This window comes from Balaenoptera musculus, chromosome 1 (genome assembly GCF_009873245.2).
Source record: "Balaenoptera musculus isolate JJ_BM4_2016_0621 chromosome 1, mBalMus1.pri.v3, whole genome shotgun sequence".
Taxonomy (NCBI): Eukaryota; Metazoa; Chordata; class Mammalia; order Artiodactyla; family Balaenopteridae; genus Balaenoptera; species Balaenoptera musculus.
Window position 1 is genome coordinate 139,754,644 of NC_045785.1, and position 16,135 is coordinate 139,770,778.

Genomic DNA, 16,135 nt, shown 5'->3' on the forward strand with positions numbered 1-16,135 from the left:
ACATATTTTCTGGAATGTTTCTCAGTGCTGAGGAGAAATAAGTAACAAACTGCAGTTGTCTCATAAGATTTTAAATTAATCACAACAGAGTAGAATGTTAGCATGCTTTAAAAGTTTCTACTCAAAATACCATGAGAGGGGCTTCCCTGGTGGCGCAGTGGTTGAGAATCTGCCTGCCAATGCAGGGGACACGGGTTCGAGCCCTGGTCTGGGAAGATCCCACATGCTGCGGAGCAACTAGGCCCGTGAGCCACGATTACTGAGCCTGCGCGTCTGCAGCCTGTGCTCCGCAACAAGAGAGGCCGCGATAATGAGAGGCCCGCGCACCGCGATGAAGAGTGGCCCCCGCTTGCCGCAACTAGAGAAAGCCCTCGCACAGAAACGAAGACCCAACACAGCCATAAATAAAATAAATAAATAAATACATACATAAATGTGAAATACTTTAAAAAAAAAATACGATGAGAACAAAAGTTTCCAAATTCTTCAATATATGTTAATCAATTTGGTTTTGATCAATGATAAAATAAATTGAACTTATGAAATAATATTATATGAAATAAATGATAATAAATAATGTTATAATGAAATAAAGTCCTGCTACCAACAGATTGTTTTAGGAAGATTGTTATCAATAATGCAGAAAAAGCATTTGACAAAATTCAATAAATACCCTGTGAAGATGAAAATTCTCAGCAAACTAGAAATAGAAAGGAACTTAATTAATATAGAGCATCTATGAAAAACCTACAGCCAATATCATACTTAACAGTGAAAGGCTAACTGCTTTCTCCATAAGATTAGGAATGATACAAGGAGCTCACCACTTCTTTTCAACATAATACTGTAAGTCCTAGCCACTGCTATAAGAAGAAATAAAAGGCACATAGTTTGGAGGAAGGAAGAAGGAAAAGTCTTTGTTTGCAGATGACATGATTGACCATGTGGGAAATCCTAAGGAATCTACCAAAAAAGCTACTAGAAATAATAAGTGAATTTAGCAAGGACCTAAGGTTATCAGAAAAAAGTTGTATTTCTGTATAACATCAATGGACAATTGGAAACTAAAATTTGAAAAACTACAATTTACAATAGCATAAAAAATATGAAATAATTATGAATAAATTTAACAAAAGATGTGCAAGACCTGTACACTGGAAAGTACAAACCATTGCTAACATTAAGAACTAAATAAATGGACAGAGACATCATGTCATGGATTGAAAGACTTGATACTGTTAAGAAGTCAATCTCTCCAAATTGATTTATAGATTTCAACATAATCCCAATCAATAGCTCAACAGGCTTTTTTTTGTAGAAATTGACATGATTCTAAAATTTACATGGAAATGCAAAGAACCTAAAATACTCAAAACAATTTTGAAAAAGAACAAAGCTGAAAGACTTACATTGCCTGATTTCAGGACTCAATATCACTTAATTCAAGACAGGGTGATACTGATGTACAAATAGATATTTACCAGTGGAAAAAAATACAGAGTCTACAAACAGACCCATGCATATACAGTTAACTGATTTTACAAAGGTGCCAAAGTAATTCAGTGGGGCAAGGATACTTTTTTCAACAAATAGTGCTGGAGTAATTGGATATCCACATAGAAAAAATATATATATAAACAAACCTTTACCTCACACCATATATACAAACATTAACTCAAAATGGGTAATAGATCTCATTGAAAAAGCTAAAATTATAAAACAGCTAGAAGAAAACAAGAAAATCTTTGTGACCCTGGGCTAGGCAAATATTTTTTTAAGTAGGCTATAAAAGAGATGAATCATAAAAGAAAAAGGATAAATTGGACTTGGTCACAATTTAAAACATTTGCACTTCAAAGGACATTAAGAAAATTAAAAGGCAAAGTACAGATGGGGAGAAAATACCTGCAAAACATATATGTGATAAAGGACTGATATCCAGAAAATATATATCTCTTATGACTCAGTTATAACAGGACAAATGACCTGATTTTAAAATGGCAAGAGATCTGAACAGATGTTTCACCAAAAAAAGATATACTAAGCACATGGAAAGATTTTCAACATCATTAGTCATCAGAAAAAAATCAAATTAAAATCACAACAAAATACCACTACACACCCACTAGAATGGCTAAAATTAAAAAGACTGAAAATACATAGTGTTGGAGAAGGTGTGGAGCAACTAAAATTCTTATAATTGCTCGTGTGGAATGCAAAATGTTACAGTCACTTTAGAAAAGTTTGGCAGTTTCTTATAAAAAGTTAAACTTAACCTTCCCATATGACCTAGCAATTCCATTCCTAAGTATGAAAATGTATGTCCACATAAAAATTTGCATTCACAGGTTCACAGCAGTCTTTTAGTAATAGCCAAAGACCAGAAACAAGCTAAATATTTATCAACTGGTGAATGAATAAATAAACTGTGTTCTATCAAATCAACGAATGCTACTGAGCAATAAATAGGAACTACAATATCTCCAACAACATGGACAAATCTCAAAAAACATCACGCTACAGGAAAGAATGTGAACCAAAACACTACATACATATTTTAAGATGCCATTGATATGAAATCCTAGAAAAGGGAAAACTAGTGACAAAGAGCAGATCACAATGGTTGCTAGAGGTCAGAGGTGGAGAAAAGGAACTGACTGCATAGGAACATGAGGAAGCTTTTTGGGGTGATGGAAATGTTCTAGATGATAAATGTGGTGGTAGTTAAACAACTGTATACAACTGTCTGACTCGGAACCATGCATTTGAAATTGGAAATCTTTTTCTCTGTAAATTCTACCTAAATAAATAGAAAGACCTGGTTCTATTAAAATCCTACATGGAGTATCAGAGTGTGATTAAAAAAAAAAAAAACTATGAGAGGATACTAGAGAATTTCTTAAGTCACTCTGGCAGATTTTTAGGATGTTCTATAAGTAGAGGCCAAGGAACAATGGTTAATAAAAGGTAGTCCTACAATCGTCCACGCAAAAAAATGTACATATACATTTCTACCTTCCCTCCTCCCAACTATTAATATCACTTCTAAACTACTTTATTTACAGAATTACTCTTTTTGATGAAGAAACTATCAAAAAGAAACATTAGGTACACAGTTTCAAAAAGGAAATATGAGAAAGTTCTAGAGATCGATGGTGATATTTACACAACAATGTGAATGTAATTAATCCCATAGGACTGTACACTTAAAAAGGGTTAAAATGGTAAATTTTACGTTATGTATATTTTACCACAATAAAAAATGTTTTTGAAAAATTAGAAAAAAAATAATTCTAAGAAAACTTACATAAATCTAGAAATCCACAAGAAAGTTACATTTTAAAACAGTTCCTTTTATTTAAATGGAAAAGACTGATCTCTTTCTCTGAACTGCACTCACAAAATCAAGCTTAAAAGTGGTTATTGGTATGGTGCTACTAGTTAAAGGAAACTGTGCTTACCAACGATTTTAGAGTTTATTTATAATGTTTAGGGCTCTACCAAAGTAGTTTCTGCTTCTAACAGTGAATAATTGAGTCATCTACGGTAGACAGGAAAAGCATTAGAAGACAAAGATCAGATCAGAGAGCTCAGATCCAAAATGGTTATTTGGTGGCCTAAATACATGTATTTTGTCATCTAAATTAATCTGCAAACAGACCTCAGCACAAATACTAAAAACATGCTAATAGAAGCCCTAAAGTAGCTGTGGCCTAAGGTTAAATAAGGTCACGCAAGAACTGCCAAAACAAACATCTAATTTCATGCTATTTGGGGAAAAGAGAAAACCATCTGTGCAATTCATTGTGGATAAACTGCAGGATGATTGGGGCTAGAGATCTATCAAGTACAGTCGTTACGATTGTTGGTATTTATGCTATTAATTGATAAAATCAGAAAATTTTTGGATGTAACACCAAGAGATGGTAGAGATGTAGTAATCTACCTAAGGCTGGCAGGGCATTGTTATTGAAAAACAGCATTAATAGGACATTGGGAATCATTAAAAAAAAAAAAAAAAAAGCTCAAAGGCCGCATGCCTACAACAAGGAAAGAATGAGTGTGTTTGAAGAAAGTTCTATGCACAATCTAGGGAGTGAGTTCTGAGTTAAAGCCTCGATAAATTTTAGGAGGGCAATTTCAATCTCAGGTAGAGAATGAATTACTAGGAGCAGTGATGGTAGCAGCAGCAGTTGGTAGCAGTAAACTCTTACATAGTGCTTCCTATTTGTCGGACCCAAGTTCTAAGCACTTTAATTGTATTAACTTGTTTAATCCTTACAACAACATTGTGAGGCAGGTGAACCATTTTAGAGAGATGAAGAAATAGGTTCAGGGAGATTTGGTAACTTTCCCATTGTAACTCAGCTGGTAGGTGACAGAGCCACCTCAGGGTGTCCTGCTCCATTTCCAGAGTTCTTGCTCTTAATCAGATTATTTTGCTTGTCTTTGGAAAATAACTGTGTTTTCCCGGGAACCAAGAAAGTTAAAAGGAATTGCTGTAATTGTATACTAGACTGGAGAGAAATATTTTTAAAAACTAGTAAGAAATGAAAAGTTTTCAACATTTATTAAATGCCCACCATGTGCCAGGCATTTTACATTTTAGCATAGTAGGCAACTGACTACACCAAAGTAAACAGTTATAGATCCCCAAATTTACCATTAACTCGTATTTTTAATAAAATTTACTAAATGATTTCTTTGATTTTAAAAGGCAAAGATATATCACAATAATCAAATGCAAAAAAAAAAAATTTGATTACACCTTCATAAGAATTCAATTCAGTTCTTTCAAAACCAAAACATAAAACATTTATGTACCAGGCATGATACTAGCTAGGCACGGGACATACAGAAGATGAATTTATTAAAAATTAAAGAAAATGGTCTCTTGTTCTCAAAAATCCTAGAATCTACAATAATCCTTTGTACTTATCCCCATTTTACACAGGAAGACACTGCTCAGGGGGATTAAATGATCTGTTTAGGGTCCAAGCTAAATAGCTGAGACAGGATTTGAACTCAAACCCGTCTCACTCTAAAACCTACATACACTTTTACTCTATAGCAAGCTAATAGTGTTTCTGAGTATAGGAACTAGAAAAAATTTTCAACTGACTTCATATAACAAGTACAGGGCACCTGGTCTCTGTTTACTATTTTAGAACTGTTTCATGTTCGTTGAGAACCTGAAAAGGGGAAGTGTGAACTCAAGACTAAATCTTGGGTTACAAACCTCACATAAATTGAGCATAGCACAAGTGCACTGCAAGAGTCACTCATGTTGTAAAATAGTTGAATATTTTAAAATACATATTGCAGTAGACTGCAGATGGGTGTGACTCCACTGGAAAAATGGAGGGGGGTGTTAATTCCAGCAGTTTCCAGTCTTTGGAATTGAAATCCTTCTCCTGTTAGATCTTGTAGGCAGGTGGGTATAGAAAGTTACCCAGTTAGGGTCCAATAAATAGGAATTGGACCAGGAAGTCCTCTGAGGGCTGCCCTTGGTACCTGCTCTGTCAGAAAGCCATTTCTATAGCAGGAAAAAATGTACTGATACAACTTTCAGCTGTTTAGCTAATAAGGAACAAGATGTTAAAGATACCGTGCTTTACAAAGAGACGACCCTATTCAGAGTGAGACGTATTGAATTAATCCAGCTGTATACCACTGTATTCAACTTTGGAACGAAAAGTATGCATTTATGACATGGCTTAGGTTTGAGAGTGTATCCTGGACCCACTTGGCCGCCTCAAAACTACTAGCTTAGATTTGTTAAATTATGCTTTGCCCAAACTGAATTAACCAGGGATAAATGATTTTGAAAGAAATGTTAAGGGAATGGCTGAGTCTTGAGAAATGAATTCAAAACTGTGTTTTCAACATGGTTAAAAACACCCGAAACTTCATCACCATCACGTCCTAAAAACATTTAAGAACTCAGTATGTACTCTTAAAAACTGTACAGTATAGAAGGGAATAAGAATTATCAAATATAAGGCATGTTTAAAAAATACAAAAATGCATAAAAGCCTATGTACTTACATGTTCATAAAGATAATGTTAATATATAAAGATTTTGGGGTAATAGAAAAATGGACTCGGAATCAGCTGAAAAATTCTTAAAGCAGAATCAATTCAAGTTAGTTCTCTGCCAAACTCCTCCCAACTACATTTTATAGGCCTTAATCATAAAAGAAGATCTGCTGACATAACAAGGCATAAGAAGTAATCCTCAGAATAATTTGATTAAGCTCTTCAAAATTACACAAATTTACATGTAAAATTGTGTTTTGAACTCTAAAATTCGCTGGCTAGCTATCTTTTAAAAATTATTATCACTATGTTTTTGCAGTTTAAGATCATCTTATTGAGTGGTAAGAGGTGGCCAGGGCAGGGGAGCAGCTACAGACGTCCTTCCCCACCTCCTACCCCTGTACTATGGGGGGGTTAAATTTTTAATTGTGGTTCAAAACACGCAGCAGAAGATTTACCATTTTTAAGTGTAAGTTTAGCAGCGTTAAGTATATTCACCATTGTGCAACAGGTCTCCAGAACTTTTTCATCTTGTAAAACTGAACTTGCTACTTCATCTCAAGTGAGCACTAAGACATTTTAAAACAACATGGATCAGCGTATCTAGAAAGCAAAATATATTCAAATCAAGGCATACTATGAGGATATAATTTGGACAGAAACTAGGTGACAGTTTGACTCTCTTAAGCAATTGTTTTCTTCAGAGTGAATAAAGTAATTTTGTAAATAGGTTTTTTTTTAAAGTAAGAGAATCATTTTCCTTAAGGCCAGAGATAACATCTTATTCATGTTTACATCCATCCACCTTAACTATATATTTAATAAACACTGTTGACAGCATCAAAGGAAACTATTTATATACAAAGTTTCATAATCTAATTCAATTTATTCTTACCTATTCGATAAATTGGTTCTCTAAGAACCACTATCAGGAATGCTCTGTTAGCCTATGTTTGTACTATTTTTTAAAAACTTCCTTTAAAAAAATTAAGAACAATTTTTTAAAGGAAATAAAATTTATTAATTCAGGTTTTAAAATTCCCAGTTGACTGTGCTCACATAATAATCAGCTCTCATAAATGGTATATAAAGATAAGCTTTCTACTTACCATGTAGTTACCATAAGCATGATCAAACATTTCCAGTACTTGATTCCTAATTTTAAAAGAGCAGAAATAGGAAAAAGTTAAGTATATTCTATTTACTGTCTTTCAAAAAGTTAATGCTCCTTCATAAACATATACCAATAAAAAACAAAAGAAAAATTTAGTTAGGAAGCAACATAAACAGGGTCAGGAAATACACCCATGTTAGTAGACAAGCCTTCATGAATCACGCAGAGATGGGCCAAACTTTTCCTATTCTAGCAATTTATGTAAAAGTCATCTTATAATCTTTCCTAAGAAAACTGCTGAATGATACATGCCATGCAGAGAGAAGAAAATCTGATGATGAAAAACAATTACCTCTTAACAAAATTATTTAACATAAATGTCTTGAAAGGGGAAAATACTGAAGAGACCCAAAAGAAATAATTGTTACCATTTATTGCTTATACTATACATTCTACCAAAAGAAAGGGGTTGGTGTGTGTATTGCTATGAAATAACGATACTCTATGAAGCCTCTGCCTTTCCCCTTAAACTGAATAAGATCACTAATGCTTAGTTTAACACATTTCTGTTAATATGTTTGTCACATTTCCAAAAGATACATTTTATGATTTTATGATGTACCTTTGGCTCCTTTAAAAAACTGTCAAAAGTCGAATAAACAATATTCACCCCTGATATGAGAAAACTAATCCTCAAAAAGAGATCTGTGTATTTTGGCTAACTGTTTCTCAAAATCCCCAAAATGACTGTATAAAATGGAAATTTCTGATCCCCACACCAGATTTACTAAGTCAAAATCTGCAAGGTTGGGACCAAGGAATCAGTCTTTCAATTAAACACTCTCAAATTGGAGGAGCGAGGGTTATAGGAAAAACTACAAAAAATGTTATGGCTAGGCAAGGCCAAGTCTCTCAATAATTAGCAAAAGAAAAACATTTTAATAATCTTTTATTAATTCTTACTATTATTCCCAAAGTTCCAATCACTAATGGCAAGAACTGAAGAGAATATTAAAGAAAATGGCTGGATATATTTTTACTTTACCTCCTGTTATATTGCAATTATCATTTTAAAAATTGTAATCATGGATGATGAAATACTGGTAATAATATAGCCAGCAGACAGAAAAGGACTAATTTCCAGATCCTGGCTATAATAACCAGCAGAATCAAGTACACTCAAACTTGTGAACTGAACAAGCTAAGTCCTGACAACTTTTTATAAATAATAATCATTTAAAAACACCTAATCATTAACAAGGTGATAAGTCACTTTGCTAAAACACTAGTTCTTTATATGTTTACATGTATGATAGAATATGGATCAAGTTATCTCAGAAAATTACTGAGTATCTCAAAAAATCCTTCTAGACTTTTTTTATTATATTGCAGGTGATAAAGAGCTCTCAAATTAGCTAATAAACGAACAAAAAAAAAGGAGCTAAATTTTCCCTTCAAGCACTGATATCAATAAATGGAATATGGAAATTCTTTTTTCCTTCCCCTGAAATAGAATTAATACAAAATTATTGTCAAGAAGTAAATTTCTGTAACTGCTAATAGTAGTGCCTAGACACGTGTATTACAGGTAACATAAGCTTTAACTTGTTAACCCAACTTTGCAAGCATTCAAGCTTCAAGACTACGAATAAATCACGACTGCAAACAAGAAGGACACATTATTTTCCAATCCTTACATTTATGCAGCACATGATCATCAAATTTCACAACATATACTTCAAAGTGGAGGTATTTAATATCCAGTTGAGCTCTCTCACTTTCTTAATTACACATATAAGTCCTAACACTCATTTAAATACAGAATGGTAGAATAATTACTATATCATACAGAGATTTTTTTTCTATAAGGTTTTATATCTATTCAACAACTGGATAAAAATGTATTGGAAATTAGATCTATAAATCAGCTTTTTCTAAAGTTACATTGCTTACCAACATGCTACAGAAATTGAACTGTTTTATATAGTTCATTTTTTAAGTAAAAACATTAACAACTTTTGTAACATTTAAAACACAAAAACAAAAAGTGAATTCCAGGAAGTATAAGACTACATATAACCAGGTAAATAATTCCATAAACTATAAACTGCAAGCAACTGCTTACTACTCATGATAATTTCAGCCTTTATCATCAGTTTAGTTTGTGGGGGGGTAGGGAAAGGGATAGGCATTTTCTGTTTTTTATCATAAATCATTATTTGGATTTTCAAAAAAAAAAATTGTACAGGTAAACCTAATAAATCATAGTTCCGTTTCCTGAAAATTACCGGATGAGAAAGCAGTCAAGCAATGTGTACTTGTGGTTTGTAGACTCTTATTCTACTCTTACCCTAGAGTAAGGCAATCTAAATTAACAAGCCTAAATAACTGTAACTTCACTTTCATAAATGATCTCAAAATTTGAGCTGAAATCTCAAGCCAATTTGGTTGGAGCTCTACAGTTAAAAATTTATTTTGGTCAAAAATGAGTTATCCAATGACTTTTCTTCAAATAAAAATTTTTAACAAAAAAAGGAGAAAGGGGAGTCGTGGTCAAATAAAAATACTTGCTGTCCTTAACAGACTTGAAGCTTCTCTCTCCAAGTCTTATGGAAGTGTTGCAGAGTGGAGTGATCATGGGCTCTGAAGTCATACAGACCCAGGTTTGAATACTGGCTCCACCATTTACTTAGCTCTGTAACTTTGAACAAGTCAACCTTGAGTCTCAATTTCCTCATCTGCAAAATGGGGATCGCATCCACCTCATTAAAAAATAGAGAGGATTACAGAGATAGTATATGTAAACTGCCTGGCACAGAATAGGGTATTCAGTAAAGCAGCTATCAGGGATACATTAAATTCACAAAGAGAAAATTTAAGACACTTATTAGAGTTTACTGGTAATTTTGTTTTCATACTGACACTTTAAATTTTCCAACAAGTGTCTTTTATTGCTATTTTATTTAAAAACTAATACAAGACTCTTGCAACAGTTTAAACAATATGGAAGTCTGTATATATCGATAAAATAAAACCTGATGGTTTTACCTCACCTCCATTGTAACTCCAGGAGGTAGTCATCTTTCCATGTTTTTCTGAGCTTAAACAATTTCTTCTCCGTTTTTTTGTTTTTTTTTTTAAACATGGGATGGTACTACAGATAGTATTCTACAGCTTACATCTTTTTGGCCTTGGGAGTATATTCTGGGTAGCCTTCCGATGACCTAACTCCTCCTTAATATATGAATATTATTCCATAATATGGACATTCCAAGGAACAGCTCTGTTCTTTCAAAATGCACATCCTTGTACACCTATCTCTACTTTAATAGTGCTTTTATTTCTGTAGGATAGATTCCCTGAGATGGGATTAATGAATCAAAGAATACATACAATTTAAATTTTAGGAGACTGTCAATAAATTACAGCAATTTACACTCCCACCAAGTTTCTTCTCACACCTCAACTATCCAGTCAGTACTCCATCCATGTATTGTGTTTTGTATTTACCAGCCTGACGGCAAAAAACCCAGCTATTTCATTGTTTTAGTCTGCATCTCTCACATTTATGAGGTTGAGTAACTTCATGTTTATTGACCATTTGCATTTCCTCTTGTGTGAATTAACTCTTCATGCCCTTTGCCCATTTTCTACTGGTTCTTGGCTTTTTCCTTATTCATTTGTGGGACCTGGTGTGTATTAGGAACACTTACTCTAAATTAAATGCTGTACATATAACTGATGATTTTATGACTTTCAAGACTGATAAAACTACTTTGAGTAAAGTGAATAGGTATATTTAATTGGGGCTTTTGAATACTACCATCAAATACTGTTCTACTATGAAAATGCAGTGCAAGAAAGCACTGCAAGGAAATGGTAAAATGTGTAAAGTTCAAGTTCCAATGAACGCCCCCTATTCCGTAACAGGTGTAAACATGATTTCCTTAACTGCTGTGAGATCAGCAACATTTCCCACCTGGGAGCTCACTTGTGCAAGAAATCTAACCACGTCTCTGATTAGAGGCAACCTCATAACTCTCGAGCGCAGGGAAACGGGCTGTAGCCCCCTTCACGGGCCAGTGACATGGCAGCCGCGTTGACACACGGCGGCTGGCCTTAAGGAGCCTGCACGTGTTACAGACAGCCCGAGCGACACCCCGACAGTCCCGCGAGGTCGCATCGCGGGCGGCGACCCCCACTTTCCCGGACCCTGTCCACCCCGCCAGGGTTCTCTCGAGGCAACAGCCGTCCCAATCGCGACAGGAGAGGCCACTGGGCGCCCGGGTCGCAATGACAGGCACCTCGCCCGTGGTCAGCCTCACGAGGAAACCCACCCCAGGCTTCCAAGCACCCTTACCCAAGCTTCTGTTTCTCCTCCCTACTCATAGGCGAGGCCCCCGCCGTCCACACGGACGTGGCCGACACCAGGCAGAACGCGGCCGTCGCCGCCACCAGGCTCCATGGCGCTCGCTGGGGGACCGAGGACCCAAACCCCCGGCCGCCGCCGGCTTCGCTCATGGCCCCGTGGTTCCGCGCACGCGCAGCTGCTACGCCTGGCCGGTGGGACACATTGCCGGACGCCGGTGGCAAAGGGGCTGCGAGCCGTGCCGAGGCCGGGATGCGGAGGAACGCGAGCGGCCGCCGTCGCCGAACTGCTTCCCGAAGCCACCGAGCCGGTCCCTAGCGCCAGCGCTGCCACCGCCCTCCGCTCTCAGAAGCCCGGAGCGCCTCCCCCAGCTTTCCGGTGTCGTAGTCTAGGAAACCACCTCCCCCAACGCTACTTCCGGGTAGGGCCCAAGACGCTGAGCCTCAGGACCAATGGGGGCCGGATCGGAGAGGGGCTGGCCCGGGGGACAGGAGAGGGCATTGGCCGGGAGAAGTGAGACGTGGACAAAAGGCGGGACCGGGGAGGGACCTTTCGCCTCGGCCATCCTCCGACCCGTGAACTTGAGGCCTGAAAACTACCACTCCCAGCGTGCACCGCTTCCTCCGCGGCTCTCTCGCAATCCGACTCCACCGGGCTAAATTTCCACGCTGGGTGGGCGTGGAAATTTTTTTTTTTTTTAAATAATAATAATAGTCATCTAGAAAGCTCAATGTAAGAAAACTAGTGTGAGCTGCAAAGAAAGTTTAATGAAAATTGGAACTTGCAATTAATTTTGAGGGCCGAGGCAAAATGAGGAGTAAAATCCTCTTGAAAAACCACACTGTTTTTCTTGTGGGATAATTCAGTAGGTGGGTGCGGAGTTTAGGAGCTTGGGCGTGACCTCTGTGAACACAGGAAATCGCTTACTCTTACCCTCAGCAGCTCAGCTGTTCTTCCTTGATTTCTATCATCTTACATCCTCTGCTTCCCTCTCAGACCGACCATTCAGGTGACACCAATGAGTCCTCTGCCTTCATTACCCCTCTCTGTCTTAAATTTTTAAGGTTTTCTTTTTGTCGGTTTTCTCTTTGTACTCTATTCCTTGGTGACTTCTTCCACTCATGGATTCAACCATCATATCCCTGTTGTTGATTTCTAACTCAGTATCTGTCCTGATCTCCAGACCCACATTTCCACCTCCCCAATAGAAATTCCCTTCTGTCTGGCCCAAGGGTAAGCTCAAATGTAATAATGTTAGATGACTCAATATGTCAGAATCATCTTCAACTCATCCTCCTCCTTCACAGTCTATGCCCAATCACTTGACAATTACATAGCTTCTACTTCTGCTATCACTACTTCTTTCTACTCCTGCTTCTGCTCAGTTCAAGCCTCCATTACCTCTTTCCTGAACCATCACAATGGCCTCCTAAATTATCTCCTTGCCACCCTAACGTTTCTCTACATTGCTACCAGAGTTGGCATTCAAGGACATCTACAAATCCTCTTAACACGTTATCTCCCTTCTACCCCTGCCCTGCACTCAAGTCCTATGAGAAAACTAACAGATTCTCATACTATATCCTTTCTATGCCTTTGCTGTTACCATCCCCTCTGCTGTCCCACCATCTTTGTCTGTAGAATACTCACTACCCATTAAGTGTGGGCTCAGATTCCACCTCCACAAAATCCTTCCAAAACCTTCCAGCCATTAGACATCATCCTCCCATTGTATTCTGTGTCCTTATTATTGTGTTTTTCACAGTCAGCCATGTCCACTAGATTGTGACTGCATGGAGGGTATTGACTTTAGCTTATTTATATGTATGTTCCAAAACTCAGCACTGTGCCTCTCATATTACAGATGCTCAATAAATGTTGGGTATACTTATCTGTTTCCTTATCCCTTCAGTTTCCATATCTATAAAGTGGGAATAATAGTTTTTATCTACTTACATGGAGGCTGTGAAAACACATGAGGTCATTTCTGTACAATATTTAATTTTATCCTTTGTACAGACCTGCAACCCTATGTTGGTTCCATCCTGGATCCTCTTTGGCAGCTTTAATGATGAAGTTAGCTAAGTAAATAATACCTGTGAATTGTTCTTGGCTCTGGCACAGAGAACATGGCAAGATAAAGGTCAACACGAATCATTCAGAATTTGAAAACTAGGAACAAAGAAAATAGAAAAACAGTCAGCGACCTTCAGTTATATTGAAATGTGGTCAATTATTTGTAGTGAATTATTGTCAATAACTCAATTTTCTTTGCCTTCCTGACGTTCCAATCCTTTATAAGAAGTCAGTATTGACTAGTAACTGTCACTGAGAAAAAATGTTCTCAAAAAGAAAAAGTACTGGCTTTTAATGTGTAGCATTTTCTGGGGTTTTTTTCCCTTGGCTTATTTGTTTTTAAGCTAACACTGCATTTTAAAGGTGTATAATGAGAACACAGAACATATTCTTTGTTGACTTGCTAAATAATAAGCATCTTTTTCTCTCTTACTGAAATTCAATTTCTAGCCAATGGTTGAGTCCATTTTTCACTAATCTCTGCAAAACCATAAGGATAAAACCTGTGACCTAAAAAGCATTGCAAGTTAACGTATCTAAAGTGGAGCCCGTGGAAGTGAAATAAAAATATATTCACAAAGTGCATTTCAGAAAAGAACCCATTTAAACCCCTTATTGGAAATAATAGAAATTCTTAGCTAACTGGCAATTTGTGAACACCAGGAAAGTTTGACATTCATTATGTCAAAACTTACACACAGTATTTTAGAACTTATATACTTAGTGATAAAATGCATATAGGAAGCACAACCTTCCGAGACTGAACCAGGAAGAAATAGAAAATATAAACAGACCGATCACAAGCACTGAAATTGAAACTGTGATTAAAAATCTTCCAACAAACAAAAGCCCAGGACCAGATGGCTTCACAGGTGAATTCTATCAAACATTTAGAGAAGAGCTAACACCTATCCTTCTCAAACTCCTCCAAAATATAGCACAGGGAGAGACACTCCCAAACTCATTCTACAAGGCCACCATCACCCTGATACCAAAATCAAAGATGTCACAAAAAAAGAAAACTATAGGCCAATATCTCTGATGAACATAGATGCAAAAATCCTCAACAAAATACTAGCAAACAGAATCCAACAGCACATTAAAAGGATCATACACCATGATCAAGTGGGGTTTATCCCAGGAATGCAAGGATTCATCAATGTATGCAAATCAATCAATGTGATACACCATATTAACAAATTGAAGGATAAAAACCATATGATCATCTCAATAGATGCAGAAAAAGCTTTTGACAAAATTCAACACCCATTTATGATAAAAACTCTCCAGAAAGTAGCCATAGAGGGAACCTACCTCAACATAATAAAGGCCATATGTGACAAACCCACAGCCAACATCATTCTCAACGGTGAAAAACCATTTCCACTAACATCAGGAACAAGACAGGGTTGCCCACTCTCACCACTATTATTCAACATAGTTTTGGAAGTTTTAGCCATGGCAATCAGAGAAGAAAAAGAAATTAAAAATCCAAATCGGAGAAGAAGAAGTAAAAGAAGTAAAAGAAGTAAAACTGTCATTGTTTGCAGATGACAAGATACTATACATAGAGAATCCTAAAGATGCTACCAGAAAACTACTAGAGCTAATCAATGAATTTGATAGAGTAGCAGGATACAAAATTAATGCACAGAAATCTCTTGCATTTCTATACACTAATGATGAAAAATCTGAAAGAGAAATTAAGGAAACACTCCCATTTACCATTGCAACAAACCTACCTAAGGAGACAAAAGGCCTGTATGCAGAAAACTATAAGACACTGATGAAAGAAATTAAAGAAGATACAAACAGATGGAGAGATATGCCATGTTCTTGGATTGGAAGAATCAGCATTGTGAAAATGACTATACTACCCAAAGCAATCTACAGATTCAATGCAATCCCTATCAAACTACCACTGGCATTTTTCACAGAACTAGGACAAAAAATTTCACAATTTGTATGGAGACACAAAAGACCCCGAATAGCCAAAGCAGTCTTGAGGGAAAAAAAACGGAGCTGGAGGAATCAGACTCCCTGACTTCAGACTATACTACAAAGCTACAGTAATCAAGACAGTATGGTACTGGCACAAAAACAGAAATATAGATCAATGGAACAGGATAGAAAGGCCAGAGATAAACCCACACATATATGGTCACCTTATCTTTGATAAAGGATGGAGAAAATGGAGAAAAGACTGTCTCTTCAATAAGTGGTGCTGGGAAAACTGGACAGCTACATGTAAAAGAATGAAATTAGAACACTCCCTAACACCATACAGAAAAATAAACTCCAAATGGATTAAAGACCTAAATGTAAGGCCAGACACTATAAAACTCTAAGAGGAAAACATAGGCAGAACACCCTATGACATAAATCACAGCAAGATCCTTTTTGACCCACCTCCTAGAGAAATGGAAATAAAAATAAATAAATGGGACCTAATGAAACTTAAAAGCTTTTGCACAGCAAAGGAAACCATAAAAAAGACAAACCTCAGAATGAGAGAAAATATTTGCAAATGAAGCAAC

General features: G+C 36.6%; 1 protein-coding gene across 8 annotated transcripts in view; it reads right to left on the reverse strand.

Annotated features, from left to right (window-relative positions):
• EDEM3 (ER degradation enhancing alpha-mannosidase like protein 3) overlaps positions 1 to 11,879 on the reverse strand; it is an 80,038-nt gene extending 68,159 nt beyond the window's left edge. For all 8 annotated transcript variants that reach the window (XM_036851370.1, XM_036851335.1, XM_036851364.1 and 5 more), the window contains exons 1-2: positions 11,514 to 11,879; positions 7,149 to 7,194 (exon numbers count right to left, since the gene is read on the reverse strand). In XM_036851370.1, coding sequence (XP_036707265.1) covers positions 7,149 to 7,194; positions 11,514 to 11,674 — 207 coding nt within the window. In that variant the 5' untranslated portion in view covers positions 11,675 to 11,879. The remainder of the gene's footprint in view (positions 1 to 7,148; positions 7,195 to 11,513) is intronic.
• Positions 11,880 to 16,135: the final 4,256 nt, after the last annotated feature.